The sequence below is a fragment of the Gadus chalcogrammus genome, chromosome 9 (genome assembly GCF_026213295.1).
Source record: "Gadus chalcogrammus isolate NIFS_2021 chromosome 9, NIFS_Gcha_1.0, whole genome shotgun sequence".
In the NCBI taxonomy this organism is placed as follows: domain Eukaryota; kingdom Metazoa; phylum Chordata; class Actinopteri; order Gadiformes; family Gadidae; genus Gadus; species Gadus chalcogrammus.
Window position 1 is genome coordinate 16501442 of NC_079420.1, and position 25076 is coordinate 16526517.

General features: G+C 42.5%; 3 protein-coding genes across 3 annotated transcripts; all 3 read right to left on the minus strand.

The window, feature by feature from the left end:
* Positions 1 to 169: 169 nt before the first annotated feature.
* Positions 170 to 5253, minus strand: LOC130388874 (lathosterol oxidase-like). The gene is made up of 6 exons (XM_056598439.1): positions 5010 to 5253; positions 2405 to 2622; positions 2010 to 2142; positions 1713 to 1813; positions 1139 to 1267; positions 170 to 808 (listed from the first exon to the last, which is right to left on the minus strand). Exons 2-6 carry the CDS (start codon positions 2612 to 2614, stop codon positions 539 to 541), a joined length of 843 nt encoding a protein of 280 aa, XP_056454414.1. The 5' UTR covers positions 2615 to 2622; positions 5010 to 5253; the 3' UTR covers positions 170 to 538.
* A 1216-nt stretch (positions 5254 to 6469) lies between these two features.
* On the minus strand, positions 6470 to 12887 carry LOC130389547 (cytochrome P450 2D15-like). Its single transcript, XM_056599375.1, has 10 exons — positions 12430 to 12887; positions 11560 to 11722; positions 10935 to 11087; positions 10232 to 10392; positions 9784 to 9960; positions 8709 to 8841; positions 8478 to 8563; positions 8255 to 8356; positions 7949 to 8090; positions 6470 to 7466 (listed from the first exon to the last, which is right to left on the minus strand). The coding sequence occupies exons 1-10, from the start codon at positions 12583 to 12585 to the stop codon at positions 7273 to 7275; spliced, it is 1467 nt and encodes a 488-aa protein (XP_056455350.1). The 5' UTR covers positions 12586 to 12887; the 3' UTR covers positions 6470 to 7272.
* Positions 12888 to 13463: 576 nt separating this feature from the next.
* LOC130389434 (protein-glutamine gamma-glutamyltransferase 2-like) lies at positions 13464 to 22672 on the minus strand. Its single transcript, XM_056599216.1, has 16 exons — positions 22564 to 22672; positions 22029 to 22199; positions 20980 to 21210; positions 20545 to 20663; positions 18497 to 18625; positions 17976 to 18153; positions 17555 to 17687; positions 17320 to 17423; positions 16920 to 17062; positions 16687 to 16786; positions 16128 to 16208; positions 15636 to 15703; positions 15369 to 15498; positions 14926 to 15086; positions 14481 to 14617; positions 13464 to 14001 (listed from the first exon to the last, which is right to left on the minus strand). Exons 1-16 carry the CDS (start codon positions 22577 to 22579, stop codon positions 13815 to 13817), a joined length of 2088 nt encoding a protein of 695 aa, XP_056455191.1. The 5' UTR covers positions 22580 to 22672; the 3' UTR covers positions 13464 to 13814.
* Between the last annotated feature and the right edge of the window lie 2404 nt (positions 22673 to 25076).

Consider the following 25076-nt stretch of genomic DNA (forward strand, 5'->3'; position numbering starts at 1 on the left):
ACTATTCCCTACCAAAATGTTTACTCAGGCTACTATAAAAAAAAGTGCATCTAATGTAAAATATTTAGAACAAATTGAGATTTCCAGTGAAACAGCAGCATTTCTGCAATGCATCTTAATGTAAGTTAATTCATAAAAATAACATTAAATCAATAGCTCATCAAGAAGTCATTGACAATAGATACTTTAATGATAAACTCTCCACATAATACATTCAGATACTCATTATATTTTAGTTATTATTATTTATTATAAGGTGGATATCTATCTATATCTATATATATATATATATATATATATTTGTCAATTATGCTGGGATGAGGATGTAATAGTCATTGTTTAATGCTTAATCCCATTAACAATTCTCAATTGCACTTGCACTTTCAGAAGCTTATTTTGACTTCAGTGCAAAGTATCCAGTTCAGTTTAGGAAACATTGTCAACACTTTTCATTGACGGTTGGCTGCAGTGAGTTGTTGCAACCTAACATGTCAAACTAACTCCATGAAGAAGCTGAACCCAATCATAACAATGACACTCATCTCCTTAACTTCCCCGCGGCGGAGAGCTTTCGTACGTGGTCCAGCGGCCCCTTCCCCAGGAGGGCGGAAGAGTGTCGGTACGAGCCTCCCAGACGGTCCCAAAGAGTGAAGTATTGACCGTAGTTGAAATAGAAATATAGGTGGTGGTCCACGTGATGGGCCGCCCCGTTGATCACCTCGATCAGAGGCCAGGGGATACGGAAGTCTCCGTCGTGGATGGAGATGGTCCAGACGTTGACGAACACAAACAGGACGAGGTACACCACCTGGTGGTAAGCCGATAGAAAAGAGGATAGACAGATGGTTGAATAAACATAATGGAATAGAAACCTATTTCTTGTTATTGTACAGTAGAGATAGGCCTATATGCAGCCAGCATAACTATCTATCTATCTCTATCTTTCTATCCATCCATCAATCCATCTATCTAGATACATGGTTAATACTAACTAGCAAGAGAATTGTAAAAAGCTATCGTTACTCTCTTTGCAGTCATATTTAATTACAAAGATAGAGATAGTGGTAAAGTTAATTAATCCCAGAAGGTGGCTATATGTGTCAGTATTTAGTGAAGCGAGTCAGCGTGCGGGGGTCACCTTGTGGAGAGGGAAGAGGAACGGGTAGATGTGGTACGGTAGACTCTGAAGGAACCCGTCCACCGGATGGAAAGCGTGACTGGCGAACGGCGTAGGGACCTTGAAAATGTGATGCTGCTTGTGCAAATACTAACCCGGCGAAAGAGATGACTCAAGTTAGGCATGGGTGTGTTAAACACTCATACAGCACATTGTTTAATGTTTAATAATGGAATCGAGTTGTTAAGAGACTGGCTTTAAGGACTGTGTGTATATTTTTGTTATTATTAATGTGTGTTGATTTAGGAATTTGTTTGTCATCCTCTCTGAGTAACTTATCACATCGAAATCAAAGGTCATAAAATGTGAGAGGAGAATAATTCGGAAGCAGAAATGGCTTTTTACGAATCCGTTTATGTTGGGTTCCTTTCTCATTTCCAATTCACCTGTCAATAAAGACACAATAGATTGTCCCTATTTAATTTTCCACAAGACAATACCTTTAAATATTAAGGGCATCCTATATCCATGTAAAGTAGAACACAATCCACCACCTACTTGGGACTGTTTATCCTAAGATGAATCTACAGCTCACCTTATAAACACTTTTATGATGCAGAATCCGATGCAGCCAATAGATCACCATGTCTGTGAAGAACAGGAAACCGCCAATGCTCAGGATCACCAATGGCCAGCCTGTGACAGAAATCCCCCAAAGGTGGACGTTATAGACCGGTCATCAAGGTTTGATATTCCAAACAACTTCTTGAGTGCAGATTTGATATCAATTTGTCAGCTTTAAGGGCCATTTCTGTTAGCCCAGAGCAGAACAACCAGCAGTTGTAATGTTTCAGTGGGATGCCATCGGGGCAGCCCACGAGGTAGCCTCTACCAGAGGACGAATCACTGATGTTGTCATAGAGTTTGCTGTGTCCTCTGATTTCAGCAAAGAAGAAGGCGACGGTGGGGAAGCTCATCCAGAAGATGGAGGTCACCCCTAGCTTGATTTCTCTCTGCACCTGGTTCTGTGAAATCATACGAGGCAACGTAAAGGTTTTAAGCAGAATGTTTGCAATGTTGTACTGACCTCACGTTGATATAAAGGGATTGACACAGTGAAGACTGGTACAGAACAGTGCCAGGTTTCAATCTTAAATAAAAGCATTCCTGAAAGCAGCATGTTATGCGGTTGGGAAATTTAGGGATTATTTTCTGATACACATATATCTAAAAATATTATACATAATTTTTGGGGTATAATAAATATCATCTGTTCAAACCACCTACCTCAAGAAATAATGGGTGCTTCATGAGACGATGATCGAAGACATAGTAAAAGCTCAAGGAGGCAAACCCGAGGTAGAGCAGCTCGGCCCCCAGGTTGGTGAGCAGCAGCAGGCTGAGCACCTGCCGCAGGGCCCCGCCCTCGGGCCACGACGCAGGGTACACATAGGGAGTGAGAAGGTTACGGTCTGCAGCCTCCAGCACGTAGTCCATGGATCAATCTGTAGCAGCCAACGGGGGATGGCCAGGTTACATGACCACCACTAACTTTAAATCCCCAAAATCGTGTTCAATCGTAAAAACAGTATAGACCGTTTTAATTTGTAAGGGATGAAGAAAGAAGTACTTTTAAACATGAATGATGGGAAAATACATTGCAACATCCTGTTTGTACACTTGAAGAATGTGTCAACTCCAGATTGGAGTTCACATGGGCGCTTTTCTCTCAAAGTTTAAACCAATGATAAGAGTTTAACTTATCGTTAAAAAGAGGACTAAAGAGAATTTACGAAATTAGTGATAAAGTAATTTATTTCATGCATACACTAGGAAAAGGGTAGAACATATCTAAGTGTGGGGTTATCCCAGTATACATTTTTGGATCTACAGTGAGGAAGCCACCTCACACTCAGCTTCTGAACAAGGAGACTGTTGAGGGAAGACGCAGAGATGCCAACTATGAAGGAGCTGTAGAGTTCAGACGGTATTATCACCCTCCTGTGAAGTATGCTGAGGATGTCCCGGTCCCACCCTAACCACAGTCAATACTGTTTCCCCTTGGTGTTGCCAAAGTGTCACCAGTGAACATAGCTCTGTTCATGTATTCCATGTATTAATGTAATTTGTTCTGTATTCCACCCACGTGTTTAAGTCCCATTGAAAAAGTAAATTAACCCTCATTGCTACCAAGTAGTATAATCTCTAACAGAGTAATTTAACCAGCAGGTTAAAGGAGACATATGATGGTAAACATAGTATTTGAGTTCCAGGAAACATGTGTTTGAAGCTATTTGCTGGAAATAGCTTTTAGAAAAAAAAATCTCGCCTACCGCTATCCCTCTGGTTTCAGTCCCTTCAGAATGCCAGCGCATTCTTTCTGGTGTCTGTAGCCTTCATGCAAATGAGCTGCTGCCCATTGACCAATGAGCTGTCAGAGTGAACCACCGCATGGAGGTGAAATGATTTTTGCCGTTTGCGGACTCCTGGGGCTCTATATCTATATAATATAATATAGTATAATAATAATAATAATAATAATAATAATAATAATAATAATAATAATAATAATAATAATAATAATAATAATAATAATAATAATAATATATAGCTCCGGCAGGGGGAGCTCTGCGGCAGTCCGGCAGCTCCGGTGGAGAAAGGGATGGTACTCCCGGAGCTGCCGGACTGCCGCCGAGCTTTCCCCACTGCGGGAGGAGCTCTTTGGCATATCCCTGCTTCTGAAATGTGCGAACATCAGAAAAAATCATGTATGGACTTTTTTCAAAGTTTGTATCCGCGTGGGAGCACCAGAGACCCGAAACAACACCCCAAATCCCAGGAAAAGTGTTGTTTTCATAATATATCCCCTTTAATCCACCAGGAAGAATGGGCTTCTCGGCAGATAACGACATGGCTTTGACCTTCTAAATGCTTAATATAAAGTTATATATAGATCAATGTTAATAGTGCTCTGTACAACAGAAAATTTAACAATAAATGTATTGATATTAATATTTTGGGATATTTATCAAATTAACACTTGCAAACTGGAAGCATAATGTTATCTTCCTTGAGTGGATGGCATTTTTATTTCAATTTATATATTATACATAGTAAAAAGCAATAAAGCATAATAGATGTATAAATATGTAAATAAATGTACATATTGTGGCAACCCGGCCCCGACACGGCGGCCCTGGAAGCCAAGAGGGCAGGTAATACAAGCAGTCTACCACCCTTTTCCCCTAGAGGGCGCCAAGGGCCGCATTAGCGCGGTCCCACCCAACGCCAACGGGAGACACCTGTCTATCAGGCCAATCAGACCCCACCCAGGTGAGGGCTATATAAGAGAAGCGGAGACGTGGTCTAGGGGGAAGGGTATGTGACCCATGCAGGAGCTGGGAGTGGACCGAGATACGGCCCTTTGCCTGGGGACGGTCGGGAGACGACCGACGGACTCGACGGACGGACGTCCGCATCGGGATACCGGGACAGCACGTCAGGAAGGACCGCGGCGTCCCCAGTGGCTCACGGAGCCCGGAGTCTTTCAGTTGTAGTTTTCATTGATCGGGAGATACCCCACTTTCTGTTGTCGGATTTAATAAACGTGCCTTCGCTGGCAGTGTTTGAGCATCAGAGACTCGTGTTCATTTGAGGAGGCGGGGCAGACGGAACCGGGTTGCCACAATATGCCTATATGCCTATATATATATATATATAATATATAAATAAATATAATGTTGCATAAAATCAAGAAAGGACTGTTAAAGAAATAAACTCTTGCACATTTGAATGAGTGAAAAACAGGTTGTCAAGCATCTAAAAAGTTGAGAGGCATTTACAGTAAAGTGACTCACGGACCAGACGTTTCACACCGTCGCCATGTTCTTACCCTTCTGCCACCTGGTCTGATCCTGGCCCTCCAAAAGTAACTTGGATTTAGTTTGTCCTTCCAAGATCAAGTTAACTTGAGTGAAGTTGCATTATGATCTCTGATCAGTGTTGACTCTGTCAATGGAGTGTGGCAAGGGCTGCAAAGCAGAAAGAGTCCCAGACATTTTTGGGTGGAATATGATCCCGGTTTCCCGGGACATGGGGGACGCAGTAAAAGATATCCACTAACTTAGGAAGCCCCTTGCTCGGATTCATTTCTCAGAATCGCACACACACGCACACGCACGCACGCACACACGCACGCACACACCATCGGAATCCAACACACAGTGCCACCTTTATGTTTTTCACATCAATCTCGTGCTGTTGAATTGTGTCAGAGGATGTCAGTCTTCGATCAACTAGAATTGGGGTTATTATTCATAACAATAATACATTTTTAGTAGTTAAACAACGAGACATTGTTTGACTAACGTAACCATGAGATATAATTAACATGAAACACAGCTAGGCCATTGAGTCTCCTCTTGTCTCTTAAGCTGTTGTATTGCTTTAATGAAACCAGTTTGTGGCCGGCACACACAAGGAGCTCACCTTCCTGGGGTACAGACCCCAAAGAAATCCCCAGATTTATGTGTGAGAGAGAGAGAATTCAGCTGGTGTCACGATTGAACGACCATGATTTACGAGTTACAAGTCCAAGTTTTATAACGTTTTAAATCACATTGTATACATCACATGCAGTCATGCATGTGTTGACCTTTAGGAGGTTCATTTTGACGTAAACAATGTGCCTACATTTTAAATCAAACATTTAAATTGAATTGTGTATAACTCAAGGAACCTTCCGGAGGTTCCTTGAGTTACCCCTGTGTTTCTCCACCATGTGCAACCGTCCATTCAGGAAAAACTTTCAAGGGCAGGCTCCCCAATTATTTTGTTTCAGTTGGGAAGCGGGATCGGGAAGAAGTGATGGCCTATAACAGGCCCATCAGTTCACATGTTCCATCTTCCTTCGTCTAGTTTTCAGTGTTGCTGAAGAATTGTTTAAATATTAGAAAAAGCTTGAAAATGAAATCTTATTCATCTAAATTCTGCTTGAACAGAGTGGGGATTCATTCTAAAAGGCATTCCAGGTGGGAAAAGTAATGATATAAATATAAGATATTTATATATAAGTATATTTAGGGGAGATCCTGAGGAGTCAACACAAATGTTTGCTATTGAAGAGACTTACACTGCATATAGGACAGCCAAGCATGTCCTAAAAGCCATCCAATTCAAATCAGGGATGAGCTCTATTTTACTATCTACAAATAGCGTTTTTATAAATCGTTTTCAATATATTGGAAAAGGAACCAGATGTCAAATTAATACTATCCATTCTTAAAAATAATCCAGATGAATAAACACTGTTGAAATATCACATAGATTATGAATAAATAAATAATGGCAACATTTCTTATTTTTATCAGAGATAGTATTTTTTATAGGCATGAAAAGGTTTCCAAAAATATACAAAAATATCAGACACACATGGATTAAACCGAGCTGCGGACTGGATAAAGAAACATTGGAAGAGTCTGTAGACATTTCAAATGCAAAGCAAACGAAGAGCAGGAAATGTTGCACCTGCTGCCATAAAACGGAGGACCTGGGGAATTCATGTGCCTTCACCTGCTGCAGACAAAGGTAAGCAGTTTGCACAGATGTTTTTTCCAGCCCTCCCTCTAGTGTGAACCACTATGTCCCTGCTTGTAGGACATCACGGTAAGTGGCACACACACACACACACACACACACACACACACACACACACACACACACACACACACACACACACACACACACACACACACACAGACACACACACACACACACACACACACACACACACACACACACACACTGTAAGGGTTGCTCATGTTTTGTATACTGACCGCTAGTGTAAACCTCAGCAGTTTTCAATCATGAGAACTGCCAAATATCTACATATGTGCAAAAATGTAGCCTAGGGTTAACATACAATCAATAATACCACCATACTGTATCTGCAATATACTGTGCAGTAACATGCTTTCAAATTGCTTCATATTTACTGTCTGTCTGACCATTTAATTTTCTAAGAAAGCTTTTAAGAACATTCCATCCAAAGACCTCCTGTTACCAAATCATCAGTTAGGAGGATATGTGTGATTTTCCATCACATTCTCTCGTATTCTGATTCCTGAACCTCAATGTCTATTCCTCTCACTCCTCCGTCAGTGCCTCTGACTCTCTCTTGGTAGGACCACCATGCTGAAGGCTTTAGGGGCCTGGGTGACCCCGAACACCGGCGTGTAGTCCGGCACTCCCGCACCTTCCGGCCAGACGAACTGGAAGCGCCTCAGTAGCGTCACCAGGACGAGGAAGAGCTCCATCCGAGCCAGCCCCTCCCCCAGACACATGCGGGGGCCTGGAGAGAAACACTTCTGTCATTGATGTATCAGGGACATTACCGTTCATCTGGCATCAGGCTACATCATGAGTCGTAGATCCAGTTGCGGTTTAAGCTTTGTCTTCAAAAGATTGACAGGTGTTCACCTGTGTTCCACACTCTATTCTATCAGTTCATGCTGTTTCTGAAATTCTAGTCATTAGGCTAGCCTAAAACACAATATATGATTCCAAAGTAACTTTATATTTCATTCTGCACCTCTCTCTGTGGTTGTTTGAGTCACCTTCTCACAGCACAGGCTGTGATATAAGATATAAAAACATTAGAAATTGTTCCACGTTTGATGCAATACCTATTTATGGTTATCACCGACTGTACAATACGGTTTTAATTAAATATCTCTTTCAGACCACTCTGTTGTCAGCAAGGTTCCTGAAATCGACCGTCTTACCACAAACTTAGGCCACAGAGTGGCCATCGGAATAAACATAGGTTCTTACCGATGGAGAAGGGCATGAACGCCTCCAGCTTCTGCAGCTCTCCCTGATCATTAAAGAAGTTGTCAGGGTTGAACTCGTGGGGGAATTTCCACTGTCCCTCTTCATACAGGACCGACGATAGATTCTGGATCACCAGCGTTCCCTGTGAGCAATCACCAAATGAAAATGTGTATGTCCATGTATGTATGTATGTATGTATGTATGTGTGTGTGTGTGTGTGTGTGTGTGCGTGCGTGCGTGCGTGTGGCATGCGTGTGTGTGCGTGTGCATGTGTGTGCGTGTGTGTGCTGCAGTAGTGTGTCCTACCTTGGGTATCTGATAGCCCTGCAGCTCGGTATCCCTGGTGGTGGAATGGTAGACGCTGAGAGGCAGAGTGCTGCTGAAGCGCTGCGACTCTTGAATCACTGCCTGAGAGTAAAAGAAGGAGAATGACATACCCTGGACAATATGTTGTGCATAGTTGAGGATACACCACGCAGGGTCCATTCGGTTAAACAGTTTGAGTCTGATCCATCCTGTTTCACATTACCTGCATAAAGGGCATCCTATCTTTGTCTTCAAAACTGACCCTTTCCTTCTCTTCAAAGACTTGGTCTATCTCCCGTTGGCAACGCTCTGAGAAAGAGAAATAGTGACAGAAAATAATTATTTATTTTCCTGACCAATCAATGATGTACATAATGTTCTTGATCGACTCCAGAACCAGTTCAGATTTGGATAGCTGCATAGTCATTGCAACAAGGCGGCCATCACACCCTACCCTGTATTTCAGGGTGGGTCGTCAGGTAAAACATGGCAAAGCAGATGGTGTTGGAGGTGGTGTCGGTTCCGGCAAACAGGAGATCCAACAGGGTCGCCAGCAACTGCTCCTCGTCAAATACACTGCCCTTCGGCTAGGGTAGGAGAGAGGAGGCGTGGTGAGGATAAGAAGTGAGGAGAGGATACAGTTGAAAAGGTACTGTCGCTACCATTTCAGAGTTGTAGGTGAAAGAGATTGAGTCAGCATTTTTACAGTGCCAAGCAGACACGGACGCGGCTTGTCACACCCTGCATATTCACTGTTTTGCTTGTGTAAGACCGAGGAGGTATAATCCGCCTTCGTCCTGGAGACAGCTTTCTTGGTTCATTGGAGTAGGCGGGGCTATAATAATTAGCATACTCCAAATTCAAATTCAAATTCAAATTCAAAAAAACTTTATTTGTCCCCAGGGGGCAATTGAGGGCACATAGCAGCAGCATTACAAATGTTTTTGAATGTTTTTGAATGTTTTTTTTCAAGCCACTCGCATGCAAGAATGAGTAGACGACATCTCAGTGTAGGCTACTATTTTCAATTGTAAAAAAGCCTACATATTCTATATGTTGCTGAACACATGTTTTTTATCCCCTACAAAATCTTCGTACGGAAAGTTCCTCTGCCTCTTTCTCGTAGATGACACCAACTTGCAGCGTTTTCGTTAAATGCAACTGCATCACCTTCTCTCCCATGATGGTCAGCATCTCGCGGATTTCACCGTCTCCCCAGTTAGAGCTACTCGTGTTGATATCGCTTGTCTCTGCAACAGAGGCAACGCAGCACCACCTCTACCCAAGTCCCGCCCCTGGAACCGCAGAGCCGTCTGATCGCATTTACATCAAAATGAAACCCCCAATATGTGTAGGGTCCGAGAAAGTAAATGGGGTTTGAAATCAAGCCGGTATATAACCTTGATCAGTGTAAACGTGCGGACCATGCCGGGAAAAAAGGCGGGCATAAGACAGGCATATTTGGCAGTGTTAAAACGTTGGATGAGGGAGAGATTTTTTTCTGGTGAACAGCCGCCCGAACGCCTTACCATCTTATCAATCTGGTCGAGGTAACTGTCTATGACATCTCGGGGCTGTTTGGGAATGCGTGTCGCTCTGTGCTCCTCTACGATGCTTTTGACGTGACGTTTGACACAGCTATAATCGTCCATCACTTTCTTGAAGGGCAGAGGGAGGCCTCTCAGCAGAGGAAGGTTGTCGTAAATCTATAGATGTGAATAAGAGATAGAGGCATGATTACTGTGTTTGATCAATAAGAGATAGAGGCATGATTACTGTGTTTGATCCACAGCCATGTTACACCATCATGTTTTCAACATGTCTTGTGTGATGATGTGCCTACATGATCAACCCAGTTCCCCCCTTGTGGATACATAAAACATATCAAATCGAAATTACACAGTCAGGGATTTGGGTTGAGTTGTGCTTGAAAAGCAACAAAGGTGTTGAATTTGTTTTCTACAATATAAAACCTACCATCCCCCAGGCCCCGTTGGCGATCTTGGAGCAGTCGGCCATCATCTTGATCATGGCCCTGAAGAAGTGGTTGTCGTACTCATAGCGCTTCCCATACATGATGGAGCAGATGATGTCACAGGACGCGTGGTGGAACAGCAGCTGGGGGTTCATTGGCTTTCCTTGGTGGACGAATAAGACATGAATAAGACATGAATAAGACATGACTAAGACATGAATTAGACATCTTGATCATATGGACAGGGAAAAGAAATACAAATTGATTATTTCAAGTATCAGGTGTATTTGCTTCTGCAATACACTCTTTAAGTGGACTCAAATCAATGGCAGAAACGCCAATGTAATCTTTGTAGAAGCAACTCAATGGTACTATCCTACAGAGGCCGCTATTGGGAGCCGATAGTCATTTTGCATCCACTTCTGTTCTGTTCTGTTCAGCCAACAATGTTAAACCAATATTGTAACAGCAAAAACGGAGATTACATTTAAATTAAAACACAACATCATATTGCAATATTTGCATAACCGCGAAAACCGCAGAATCATAAAACATGATGCATTGGCAGTTAAAATGGTTAATGTATCATCGTGAGCTTCCTGCTGATTCCTGTCCCCGCTGATATCCCTGAATCTAAACCCAAAGTGAAAACTCTATGGTGAACACGTCCTAGGTTCCCTGCTAAGAAATACGCCCTAGCTTTACCGTTGCTCTTCTCCAGCTCAGCAGCGACATGTTCCACTTCACCCAGAATCCGGTCCTCCATCGACTGCTTGCCCAGGCCAAAGTTCCTCAGGGTCATCAGAGCAAAGCGCCGGTGGTCCCTCCAGCTGGGGCCGTGGTTGGCCATGATAACACCTGAGGACCACAACGACAATCCCACTTCAATGCACAGCACCACACATCGTTTGTGTGGAAATGGGGATTTTCATATGTTGAGGCTTTTCAATGATCAGAGGTTCTAGGATAAGGAGAGACCGTCACAGATCAGAAGTTATTTGCTTAGCTAAAGATATCAATCTTTTATGAATCCTTGGTCCAACAAATTTTGATTACAAATTGAATATATATAGAGGCAAGAACTGTCCACTCAAAGCTGATATTCTCAGAGTGTTGTTTCACTTACTACTTGCTGATGGATGGCTATGCCATTTATAACAAATAACACTCAAATAATAGTTCTTAAATCGTACCTACATCGTTAAGTATCTTACTCCTTTTAGAGAGAATATTAAATGCTAGGTCTTGAGCAGACAAGTGTCATGAGGGCTGTGGCTTGTATAAATGCAAATATTTGACATAAACATGTTTCTAAGTCACGCCATGTCACCTTTGCCCTGCGTGATGTGGCTGAGAAGCAGCTCATCTGGGCGCCCAGCAAAGTCGGTCCCCTTGGTAACCAGGGCCTCCCTTATGGTCTTGGTGCCGTTGAGAATGACCGCAGGCCGGCTTCCAAAATACAGACTGAACACGTTGCCATAGCGAAGTCTCAGCTACAAAAGAAGCAGACGAGTTACACAAGTTACACAAGTTGCACGTCCAACATTAATGCCCATACATCCTACGCAACTACAACAACATTTGCAACTAGTTAGGCCAGTTGATCGAGGCTTTCAGTCTTAGTCTTGAATGTACATTTTGTTTACTTAGAGTCCGAAAATATGTTGAAACACAATTTAAGCCTAAACGTGGCTGTCTTTTGGAAATGTTTTACACCCAACTAGCAATCGGTAATCTCTATTGTCATTCAATGTCACATCTTGGACATATAGTATAGCTCTCAAGTCTCGTGAGACACACGCATTTCAACCGGGTCACACGCTCACACATCACACTTATTACGCACGCAGATAAATTACAAAGGAAAAGGCCCATCAAGTTGCGCCATTATTTTATTAGGACAGTGAAACAGGTAGGAATCAAGTGGGTTCCCCACAGGTCAGACCCCCGTCCCCACCCCAACCAAACGCCCACCCCTGGCGCCTCCGCCGCCGCCGACACATTCTTGCTCTGAACTCAGTTAAAAACTTGAAAGCCCATGAGAAGCATGCAGAAATAACAAATACAATTATTATTATCCGTAAATTGTCCACAGTTTTTCCCCATTAAATAAATGCATACTTCTTAATAATCGGAGGGTATTTTAATGTATTTAAACACTAAAAATCTGGTAAAAGAGTATGGTAAACTTGGCTCTCACCCTCTCCAGATCTCTCATAGGATTCTCTAGACACAGCTGGAGCAGATTCCCGAATATCGGCAGAGGCTGGGGCCCAGGGGGGAAGCGCTTAGGCCGTCTGGTGCGAACGAAGAAGAACAGCAGGCATAGGAAGAGGAGAACCATAGATCCAATCATGGTGGAAGAGAACGATCCTTCAGGTTGTGGATGTATACAACGACGCTTCAACTCCCAAACAAATGCACGATCTCTCTCTAGGCTACGTCTACTCTACAAGGAAACACACTTTAAACTCGATCATGTGACAAGAGAGTGACGTCTTTGACTTTGAAAGCATTCGAGACCTTGGTAGACATACCAAACCTGTGGAACTTGCTAAAGACCGGTTACCTAGTCTTGGACGAGGTTCAAGGCGCACGACACCCGTTCCTATTTCCATATGTAACGACCGAGAGTGGCAGTCCAAGGCGGTCAGTGGTCGTCTCTCCTCCCCGCCCCCCCACACTCTCCCCCTCTATCAATCATGTTGGCTTATATTTATTCTACTTTCCAAAAACACACCGAGCCTTTATTTAATAGTACTGTGTTATTGTTGGTTGTACGATGTACACCCTGGATTTCTTATCTCACGTCCTCCCTGTTGGAGGACTTCATTATTTACAACATATATATGCGTGAGTAAAAGGGACGGGAGGGTCCTTCCTTGATGGGTTTGAGAAGATTTCGTAGTATGCAAAAGATGTGTAGTTTCACCAAAGCTAATGACCTTCGGTGTGTACTTGACTCTTCTCCAAAAACCTTGTATTGCGCAATTCAAGAGGGGGCTGGGGTTGATTCTCGGGTGGGCTCTTTCTCCCAAGCTCTGGAATGCTCAATAAAGCAGATGAGCTGCCACCTCTACAGCATCCTGCTCAACATAATAAGCAGAGCAATCCAATGGTTTCAATCCAATCTCTTATACACTGCATCAACCAATGCTCTGGGAGACATTGGATAGCCTGTTAGCCAGTCCCCTCAGTTTAGCCACAAAATATTGGGCTCAAATAATAGTTTGCATGAAATGTCTTTATTACAGTTAAACAAGAATAGGTACAGAAAGCGTGGCAAAAATAATTGATTCAATGAAAAAATAGTGATCTAAAGAAGTGCAAAATGAATGGATATATGTCTAGCAATACCACATTTAATATCAATAAGCCATGCTTTATGATAGCCCTGTAACATTGTAAAGAATTAAGGCAATATTTGCATTTTCTTCACGTTAATATAAATTAATTTATTCATTAATAATTAAGAAGTGAAAGCACCTTGAATTGCTAGATATATTTGATAGTATAAGAGTGAGTGCCAGAGCCTTGCTGACAGCTATAGGTTTGATCACAACTTGTAGGGCATTACAATCCTCTCTACCCGAATATGTAGGGCATCATGGAAGAATACGAGGGTGAAGTCTTGCGGACCACCAGCGTGGCGACTCCCTTCACGTCCTGGAGCCTGTCGGAGTCAAAGTCCACCAGGAACTCCCTGACCCCCGCCCTCATGGGTGTGAAGGACAGCTCCACAGACACACGCTGGCCTGGAGCGATGCTACCACTGAGGGGGAGAGAGACACAGACACAGACATGATGGGCATATCTATATCACAGAGTACATATGTAGTAGTATTTACATTATCTCAAGAGCGTTATGAAGAGTGAGAGTGGAGTGTGGAGGGAGGAGAAGATGAGGAGAAGAGCAGTTTAAGGCATGGTTAGGAAGATATGGAATATTGAAGAGAAAGGTAACATGACTAAACAGACTAATTTGCAGAAAAATATTAGTATTTTGCATAAATTATCTATAAAAGTATTTTACACTGCATTTGATTCGTTTTACATACAAGCGCTGTGCGTATATTGACTGACAGCTCAATGCTAAACCCACTGTCAGGCCAGCATCAGATGTTTTTACATACTGGTGTATGTATGACAATTGATCATAAATTAAGAAAACCATTCCATATCAGTTATGTGATATGTGTTATATGTTGTATGTCATCACTGATTTATTAATTTTTTTGGACAGATACTTACGAAATGGGGATCTCTTTGGTGGGAAGTAGGCCAGCCCCTTCAACAGTGAACACTCCTCGGTTCAGGGGCACTGGCAATGGATTGGTGAAGGAGATGAAGGTGGTGATTTTCCTATTTAAAATCACCCAGCCAGGAACCTGGAGAAAGGAGAGATTAGGATGTTAAATGGGGGTTCACTCCACTCTTTGTCCACACTGGCTTCTGGAGTGGACGATGTTGTGGAAAAACTAACACTAAAGAGAGGAGCCTGAGTTGAATTGAACTCTATTCAAATGACCTGACATCTGACCTTTAACCTGTCTACCTGCATATAAACTGGCAATGGTTCAAGGTTAATCAACAGTTCTTAAGCTTTTTAGATATTAGTCATTCGGCACTGACACTTATATCAGCTTATGTCATACAGGACGAGGCTTAGCATCTTGCTCATGAATAGGAAACCCACCTTAATACTGAGTTTGGGCTTGCTCAGTGGGATGTTGACCATCTCCAGGATGGATTTTTCCTGGCCGGACACTTCCGCCACCCCTGTCACCCGGATGATGTTGTGCTCGCTGACAACTGAGGCATACTTAGTGTAGAGTAGACGCACCGTCTCACTGTGGACTGTGTGGGAACAGAATGAACACAACAGCAAAATAATGCATTCACAAACGACCATAGCTAGCCAGAACTTTGTACTCCATTACTAAAATATAGATTATGGGAATATATATATATGAACTACAACGTTTCTAGAGATAGACCACCCCCCCTATCCACAAGTCAAAGAAGAAAAAGAAGACTTCAAGGCTTTGCTATACAGGGTGTAATTGGTGATTTCATACTAAATAGCCAATGCCGCTGTTATGTCTCTAAACCAAGAAGTGCTGGCATTAGACCACGTACCTTTGTGAGCAGGAATGACAACATTGACCGTGCTGTTCTGGAACCGTCCAAGGTGAACTGAGTTATAGGTGACAGCCTCTGACATCATGTTTAATTTGCAGCTGACTTCTTTGTCTCCCATGTTCTCCAACTGAGAAAAAGAAAAATTATAGATCCGTTGATGATAGGACCTAGCCATGAGCGATAATCTCACAAAGACAGGATCGTACAGGGTTATGCACTCTCTGCATCTCCATCCGTAGGACACTGAATGACATTGGAACTTGCCTCAAAGATGACGTCAAAGTCGGTCCCGAACACAGGTTTGGCGTGCTTGATCTCCAGCTGCACGTTTCCTGTGAAGAGAAATATATTTAATCGCTGTACACAACGAATGTATAATGAAGATGAATGTATTGACACATTAACCTTAAAATATCATATATGAGACAAAACTAGGGCCGCTCAAAGTATATATTGCTGTGATGGGACCTCTCAAGAAGCAATCAAGTGGACCAACATGGAGCCTAAGGGGGGGGGGGGGGGGGGGTCAAGGACTCCGAACAAAAGGAGATTTTTAATCCTTTCAAAGTGGCCCAGGTTTAAAGCCTGCCGGTTTCACCTATGGAGGGATTAAGGCAATCAGCATCAGAATAAAACTTTTCAAAGAAGATCATTTATCTTGTTGTGGGTTATCCTCCGTGGGGGTACGAATCAAACGAGTGAACATGACGTTGTTGCTCTGTGGTCGATTTGTAACAAAAGGACTCTAAACTGCACCTGGTTTTGATTCCTCTTCTCCATCCGGCCCGGAGATGCGCCGCCCTGCCTTGTTGTACACCTCCCGCTCCTTGGCTGAACCTGTGGAGCAGGAGCAGATTTGGTCACCCGCAGCCCAATGGACATGGGCAGATCCACAACCTCTGGCCAATATTAACATCAACTGTGCTCTAAACTAAACAGAATGTTTTCCTTCGGATGTAGTTAGAGTTGGGGCTAACAGTGATCAATGAGAGGTTTCTTAATGTCTGTGTGTCGATCGCTGTGGCCCTTCATCCTCACCATACCATAAAAAAGTGGAATTTAAAATAATGTCATATAATCAATTTTGATAATTGTCATTATTAGTGCTTCTACTTCTAGTCCTAACTTGATCAGCAACCATCAACATGACTAATATAGGTAAGAAAAGTCTAAATCTTTAACAGCATTCTGTTCCATTCACTGGTTGCCGTTAAAGATTTACAATTTTATACTGTATGAAAGGGTAAGCATAGCACCCCATCGTAAAGGTATAAGTGAGTATGACACTGTCTCTTGATGTCAAAAAGAAACCAACCTTCTTGGTACTTGTACTGATGGGTTATATCTTCCCTCTCGTTACCATAAGGACTTTTGGTGCTAATGTTCCTCCCCACATTTGCAGAGTTGGATGAAAGCTATAAAACATTTAAAAAGGAAATGCAAATGTTTTTTTAAATATTTTTAAATATTTTTTAAATATAAGCAAAAAGTGGTAGAAGTTATAATAAAAATGGATAAAGAATAAAGACATGCATAATAATCACCCACCCGCTTTCGCTGACCGTCTGGTCTGATTTCCCAATTGATGATGTCTGCATTCACCTCAGCAAAGACAAATGGAACATCAAACTTCACATTGAGGTCCCCTTCTTTAATGGCCTTCAAAGGACATGGGCCACAGCGAAACATACCTAGAAAGGAAAAAATACAGATTTATTTAAAAAAAGTTCAGTGTACATAAAGTGACTTTGCACTTAACTTGCAATAATAATCCATATTTACCGGAGCATACCAAACACAGAAGATTTTAAAGAATAAACATAATATCCAAAGCATAAGTCGTTTCTTTTGCAGTATTTAAACTGATATGGGAGCACAAAGAATTTGCAAAAGAAAATATATCTATGCGTAAAGAAGCCCATTTCTAAACATGGCAATAGGGCCCTACCACTACTCCTCTCCTGAGGTGTGGGGTCCAAGACTTGCCAGCCACCATATCCTTCAGGTAGATCTTCTCTCTGCATGTAAGACTCGATCCAACAATGAAAGTTCCTGACACAAATAATAAAAAAATAAACATAATCACACAAAGTTGTGAGCTATGAATTCCTACAGGGACTCATAATGCACAACATAACAGTGTGTCGTGTTCTGCATGTGCTGTGAACACGAGAGGATCCTACCAGATACTGTCATCACCGTCAACTAGCTGCCTATGTATGTTGTACACTCGGTCGATGGAGAGGTTTCCGTCTGTGTCATGGGCCGACTGAAAGTTGGTGATGCAGCGTGTGGGGATGCCCAGGCATCGCATCACTGTGAGGGGACACATGACACATTAGAAAGGCTAGAGTCCCACCATGCATCTGTCTGTCCTTTTATATTGCGTCAACCTAGTTTGTGTTAACTGTAGACATTCATGGACAAGTCATGTAACAATGCAAAGTTAAATTCAGGATGACGTTCAGATGAGGCTTTGATTGTGTGTGTGTGTGTGTGTGTGTGTGTGTGTGTGTGTGTGTGTGTGTGTGTGTGTGTGTGTGTGTGTGTGTGTGTGTGTGTGTGTGTGTGTGGGTGTTTTTTATATTGTGTTATTCCTCTGACCTGTGCAGGCCACGGCTGCAAACACCCAGCATTGGCCATATTTCACTCCAGACTTTGATTTGCTCCACTCTTCCAGGATGGGCACACTGCTCATCCATTTGGTTGGCTGTACTCCACCTGTGTAAGGTTCCTGCCATCGACCCACCACGACTCCACCGTCATCATCGTTGGCATTCACCTGGATAAGGGGGGGTTACAGCATTAAATATTTTTAACGATGTAAAATGATCTTAATGTAACTGTTTTATGCTCCTGTGACTGTCATGTCATTATTACTTCATTAATTATTACAACAGTTATTTTAATGAAAGAGTCCTAACGCCGCAAGCTTCACAGCCAGTCAAAAACCATAGCTTACTTTGGTTTTCATCAGGATAAAATAGATTTTAGTTACTACTATTTTCGTCATGCACATCCGTATAAAGCCAGCTCTGCGATCTAGTTCTGCGTTTGGCTCTGTTGTCCTGATGCAACACACACATAAAAATAACGATTGGTGGAAGTGGGTGTAAATCTCCTACCATGGCAACGACTGCCCTGCTGATGTAGACAGGGTCCCATCGCTGAAGCATGTCGCTTGGGGGGTCTGACCTCGCTGGGTTAAAGCGGTCAAGGATCTCAAAGCAGATGTCCATCACATTATCTTCAAACTGAGAATGTCACAAAGGGACAGACAGCAAATTTTGGGAGCGTCAAACAATTTAGAAAGAGAGAAGAAAATACTGATATTGATACTACCGTTATGTCATAATAGTCATAATATAGGAATTATCCAAATGTGTATGTGTGTTTGTTTGTTTGTTTCTTTGTGGATGTGTTTGTGTGTGTGTGTGTGTGTGTGTGTGTGTGTGTGTGTGTGTGTGTGTGTGTGTGTGTGTGTGTGTGTGTGTGTGTGTGTGTGTGTGTGTGTGTGTGTGTGTGTGTGTGTGTGTGTGTGTGTGTGTGTACACACACACACCATCTCTTCTCCAATGTTCACATACCAAAGAAGGTACTGTACGAACTCAACAACAAAACTGTACATCGAGTGAGAGAGTGGTTTGGCACATGAGCACACACACAACCCGTGACTTCATTTTTCACAGTAAGCGGGAGGGGGGGCTGGGGATAACAGACATTGAATGGACATATATTTCCACACGCCTTGCCCATTTGTTAAACATGCTTAACAGCGACGATCAGGCAGTCAGAGAGATCACCAGAGCCTCGCTCATTCTAGACCTGGAGCGGCGCAAGGTCCCGAAAACGAGCGACCTCCCCAGCTTCCTTGGGTTTAAAAAGAAGCCCAGTGGTAAACTGGACACCAATGCACCAGGGTTTGGCGTAAACTCTGACTGGCCCGATCTGAACGATCTGTGTGACTGGACTGGTGTTTCCCTGGAGTGGAAAAGAGCGGACAACGAGACGGTGAGCGTCTCCAAGTCTGTGATCACGGACCTGTCAATAAATGTGCGCGCAACAGTGAGCCGCGACGGAACATCCAGCGTGCTCCCCACCATCGGCGCGCGCGCGCACCTTCTAAAGCTCCGAGAGAAAGAGAGAAAGGAGCGCTGGACAGGACAGAAAGGAGCGCTGGACAGGACTGAGGCTGCAAGGGAAGCTTGCCTGCCTCCAGTCAGCTGATCACTCTGTGTCCCACTCAATTCTAAAAAATGCAGCTATCGATGAGGAAATCCTAATCTTTACGATAAAGGCTCGCCTCCAGGTGCTGCCAACTAAACTGAATCTGTCCATCTGGTATCCCAACAATCATGACTCTTACTGTCTACACCATGGACAGCGTCAGACCATAGAGTCTATGTCCCACATACTAAACGGTTGTAATGTTTACCAAGGACTATACATAGCCCGGCATGACAGGATTGTTGACATTATCACCAAAGATGTGTCACCCATGTTTTGTTCCTCTGTTTTGTTCTTCAAACACTCATGTGTGAAACCAGAAATGTTCCAATGCAATGACCCCCATGTATTTAGAGGTATAACGGCAAATACACCGGATGTCATTGTGATTGATCAGAATAGCAGAGAGGTTTTCCTATGGGAAGTTGGTTGCACCTTTGACTCAAGTTTAGAAGAAGCTTTCCTCACTAAACAGTTTAAATACCAACCATTAGTGCAAGCTATCCTACATTTAGGCTATAAATGCCAGCTTATCGTTTTTATTTTCGGCAGCCTAGGTCATGTCCACAGGCTGGTGGTCAGAGGCTTGAAAATTATGAGGTTGTCCAAATGTAAAGCCAAGCAGCTTGCAACATATTGCTCAATCTCCTCCATTATAGGCAGCCGAGCTATTTGGAGGAGGAGGTGTTTTCTGTACCCATAGATTTTCTCTGTCTGTTAACAGACTGTGTGCAGAATAAGCTCATGTGTATGTATTGTCTATTCTGTGCATGTTTGACTAAAGTACTGCAACATGTTGTTTCAGGGATGTAGGGCATCAAAAGCAACTGAAAATATTTGTGCCCTTGCAATGTATTTTATAAATGCGGACACAAATAAAGATATTTTAAGTGTGTGTGTGTGTGTATGTGTATGTGTGTGTGTGTGTGTGTGGTTTGTGTGTTACCTGTCCGAAATTCCATGGCAACCCACTCATCCAATCCGCACTCCCAGTGAAAATGCGACCATTCTCGTTCATAATGTATTCCTTGAGCAGACACTCATCAGGGAAGTACACGGCATCTTCTAATAACGCACACACACACACACACACACACACACACACACACACACACACACACACACACACACACACACACACACACACACACACACACACACACACACACACACACACACACACACACACACAAAGTTGATATGAACCTCCATATTTATAAAGGTGCATTTTGGGTAATGGGGATGTGCTGCAGAAGTGAAATGACGTGTGAAAGGTCAAGTACAGATTCATTATCTTTTAAAGATTTTAGATGTATATGCATGTACCGTTTGTTTGTGCACATGTGCTGTGTCTGTGTGTCTGAGTTTTTGCTAGTATTACCTTTGCACCAGGGATTAAACAGCAAGTACATTTTGGTAAAGTCCGTCCTCTCCAGAAGTTTATTCCCTGACATCAGTTCAACAGCCAAGCGGTACTCGCCAACGGCAGCACGGGCGGGACTGTACACAGTCAGCAGTAATTCGTTGTTCGCGCTCTGCTGGTGTAACCACCACTTGTCACCGGACCCTCCAGTCGTTCGCTGTCTGATCACAATATCATCGTTGATTTTATCTGTGGAAATGCAAGGTAGGATACAGAAGTAGGTTTCAAATTGATAATCTGAAAATACCCGACAAATTTAAAGTGCAAGGTGCCGGTGAACTATGTTATTAGATTCCATGGTGTGCTCATAGAAGGAATATATAGAGTAGGTAGTGGGATGGTTGTAACAAATGTACACACTGTATTTGTCCTAATCTCACAAATTCTGTGATATAGTTAAGGAAATGTAAATGGTTGCCACTTGTAGTAGACACATATGGGTACTTTGCCTAAAAAATCCAGAACTGTAGCTTTAAAAGAAATGGTAGTTTAGGTGCTCTGAAAAAAAGTGTTACAATCATACCCGGTCTCCCCTATTTTTTTTGTTACTGCAAGCCAGTGATGCAACTAGCAAAGTAATATAGATGCGCAGTGCGAATTGCACCATATGGTCATAAGGGGGAAACCTAGGCTCCCTCTCTGACAGAAAGAAGCATGGGTGGTCAATGAGCTGTCAAGATGTTACTCCTTAAGAGGTTGTCAGTCAGCACGCTTCCAGTAGTGATGGCGTGTTACGTGGTGTATTATGATATGTTTGATTTAGTGCGCTTACTCGTTTAATTAGTACTATGTGCTATGGATTGTGTATGAAAGAGGTTTGATATTCCAAACAAAGGAAGGGCAATAGGCACACGCATTGCGGCAGGAGAAGTTGTTGAAGTTGTGCAACCCTTTTGAAAAACTATTTGAAAATGTTAAAGGAATAGAGCAGCAAAAAATGAGACTCTTCAATTCACGTAGCTCTATTTTATGTGACCATCTCTGCATTGAGGCCTTGAGTTGCTTACCCTGCTTTAAGACCAGGGCCAGCTCATGGCCGGACTGCAGCGGGTCGGAGAGGTGCACCGTCAGGGAGAAGGCTTGTCCCCGCCGAACAATCAAACGCTTCCTATCAATCTCCTCAGTTCGGTGTTCCCGGTTGTTTTCCTGGCTTCTCAGATCAACACCAGCAATTAAACCTTAAAATGAAAATCAGAGACAGGATGTTAAGAAGTAAAACACAGCTATGTTTCGTTTGTCTTCAGTGGGATGACTGTCCTGATGAATTCTTTATGTGGAGGCCCAGTGCCTCAGATCTGCTGTAGTAGGTCTATTAGTTTATGAAATGTGGATTGGTCATATCACACTCTAGTGCAGAGTTAGAGCACATTTCTCTTTCCTACTGTAAGAGAGAGAGAGAGAGAGAGAGAGAGAGAGAGAGAGAGAGAGAGAGAGAGAGAGAGAGAGAGAGAGAGAGAGAGAGAGAGAGAGAGAGAGAATAATTGATCCAAAGGACAGGCGAGGAAAACGTGTGATGAAAACCAATGTTAGAATGCTACTCACGGTTTGTGTGGGCCATTATCTTTGCTAAATTCTTCCCAAGAGTTGCTCTTACACTGGTCCAAGTTTACAGCGCTAGGCTCTAGCCTACTCCTCATCAAGACGCTGTATTTATACAGAACCGAACTGCTCTCAGTGTGTGTGTGTGTGTGTGTGTGTGTTAGAATATTGCAACATTCTTAGATTTCAGCAGTATTGCTCTTATCGTTACTTGCTTCCCAATACTTTCCCCCCTGATGTAACTTTGAGGCCAATATAACTGTTAGTGATTGCTGTTGCAAGTTTAAAGGATTACCGTCTGGATTGCTTATGAGATTTACTGTCACCATTACAAAAACATTTGTCCACATGCCCACAAACACTGACAGGTGTTTGTCTAGGGCAACAACCGGCTCTTTGTAAGAGACACGTAGGCCTTATGGCTGAAGTACAGCAGATGTCAAATAGGTTGGCCAACAAGTGACAAACATGCATATTTCGCTGTTCCAGCCACCTTCTTTAGAGGCCTCGGGATCTCTAGGCTTCTATCACCTGGATGCCTGCTGCCTGCTGCCTGCTGCCTGCTGCCTGGTACTGGTTCAAATAGTCCTAATATCACTGTCCCCCTATTTTTTCAGATAAAAATAGCAATCGATATGTTCTAAGTTCCCGGTCTCTGTAGAAATGGCACCCTTCACTGCTCCAATAATAGACTGCTGCTTATGATATGGCAATGCCTGTGTCCCCTTATATTCCTGTTTTGTTTAGAATTAGATTAAAAAAGTATAGACATGGCAGATAACAAAAAAAAAAAATCCTTAGCAAGGATTTTTATTTTAATTATATTATCTGCCATGTCTAGTGTGGGCTGATGCTGTGTGTGTGTGTGTGTGTGTGTGTGTGTGTGTGTGTGTGTGTGTGTGTGTGTGTGTGTGTGTGTGTGTGTGTGTGTGTGTGTGTGTGTGTGTGTGTGTGTGTGTGTGTGTGTGTGTGTGTGTGTGTGTGTGTGTGTGTGTGTTTATTGTATGTACTGTTGGGTATGGACACACCCTGCTGCCCCTCCACATGTGAACTTCCTAACGGATAAGTAAAGTAATTTGAATTTGAATTGAATTGAAGGTAACTTTCACCTGTGCGGAAAGTTGCCAAAATCTGATTCCTGTTCCTCTTTGAGTCCAACGTGACCTTGATGTGTTGAGCTCACCAATCTGGCAAATATTTAATGTCAGGTAAAATATCCCTTTTAATCAGAGTTACAGTCTTCTTGCCATGTAAATTCCAGCAGAAGGATGATACCTTCCAAATGTCTGCCTTAAGGTGTGGGGATGAGGCAGCTGCCATCAATTGAACAGTCAGGAAAGAACAAAAGTATAGCTGGAGAAGCCACATGGAGAAACATAGAATGTGTGATTGTGTGACTGTAATGACGGTAGAATACCTATTATAAAAGTCAAAGTCAAAGTATAATGTATTTCAATAGCACAGTATCATACACAGTGGTTATTCAAAGTGCTTTAAAATAAATAAAATAAAATAGAATGAAATATAATATAAATCAACAAAATATATACAGTATATATATTATTATTCAAGTAACGACAGAATAAAACAAAACAAGATTAACTAAAAGCAATAGAAAATAAATGGGTTTTTAATTTTAATTTTAAAAGTTAACTACAGTTGGAGCGGATTTCATTTCTGTTGGTAGTTGGTTCCAACAATGTACAGCATAATAGCTAAATGCGATTTCACCCTTCTAAGACCTGACCCTAGGCACAACCAGGTGACCAGTGTCAGTATCTAAGTGACCTGTTAGGTTTGTAATAGACTAGCATATCTGAGATGTATGTCAGCCCCAGGCCATCGAGTGTCTTAAAGATTCTTGTACTGGAAGCCAATGCAAAGACCTGAGGATTGGTGTAATGTGTTCTCTTTTTGGGTATTTTGTTAAAATTCTGGCAGCAGCATTGTATGGTGTGTTTCTATTTGCAGCTTTAGACTTCCTTTAAATGACTTTAGAATGTTATTCCAGCCAAAAGTACTTTGAATAGAATCTGTGTTTGAAAGGTCAAATAAAGGTTTCTTCCCTTTCCTTTACATATTGTATCACATATCAGTGCCGCAAATGAGGATGTTGTCCACATAATGGGTTATGCAACACAATTCTAAATAACACAACACAATCAAAATTCTGTTGTACGGTCTCATAATTTCTTCATAGTAGTATCGGTCAGTCTATCAGTCATCTAATGTATATTTTTTCTTAGACATCTAAGCATTTCACAGCACAACCTTCTGGAGGTCCACAAAGATTTTAAGCTGCTGGACACTTCTAAAGCTGCAAATTAGAAGAATACTTAAAGTAAGCAGCTGATTGAACCATTGAACCCTTGAACTATGTTTCATAACTTGACACTGTCCTATCAAAGTGCTTGAATGAACTGAAAAATCAAATGAATCAACTTCATTTTATCAGAATTTCCATCTGGCTTTAGAGAACTGCACCGTACTGGGACATAATCAATCCCTCTTGGGTC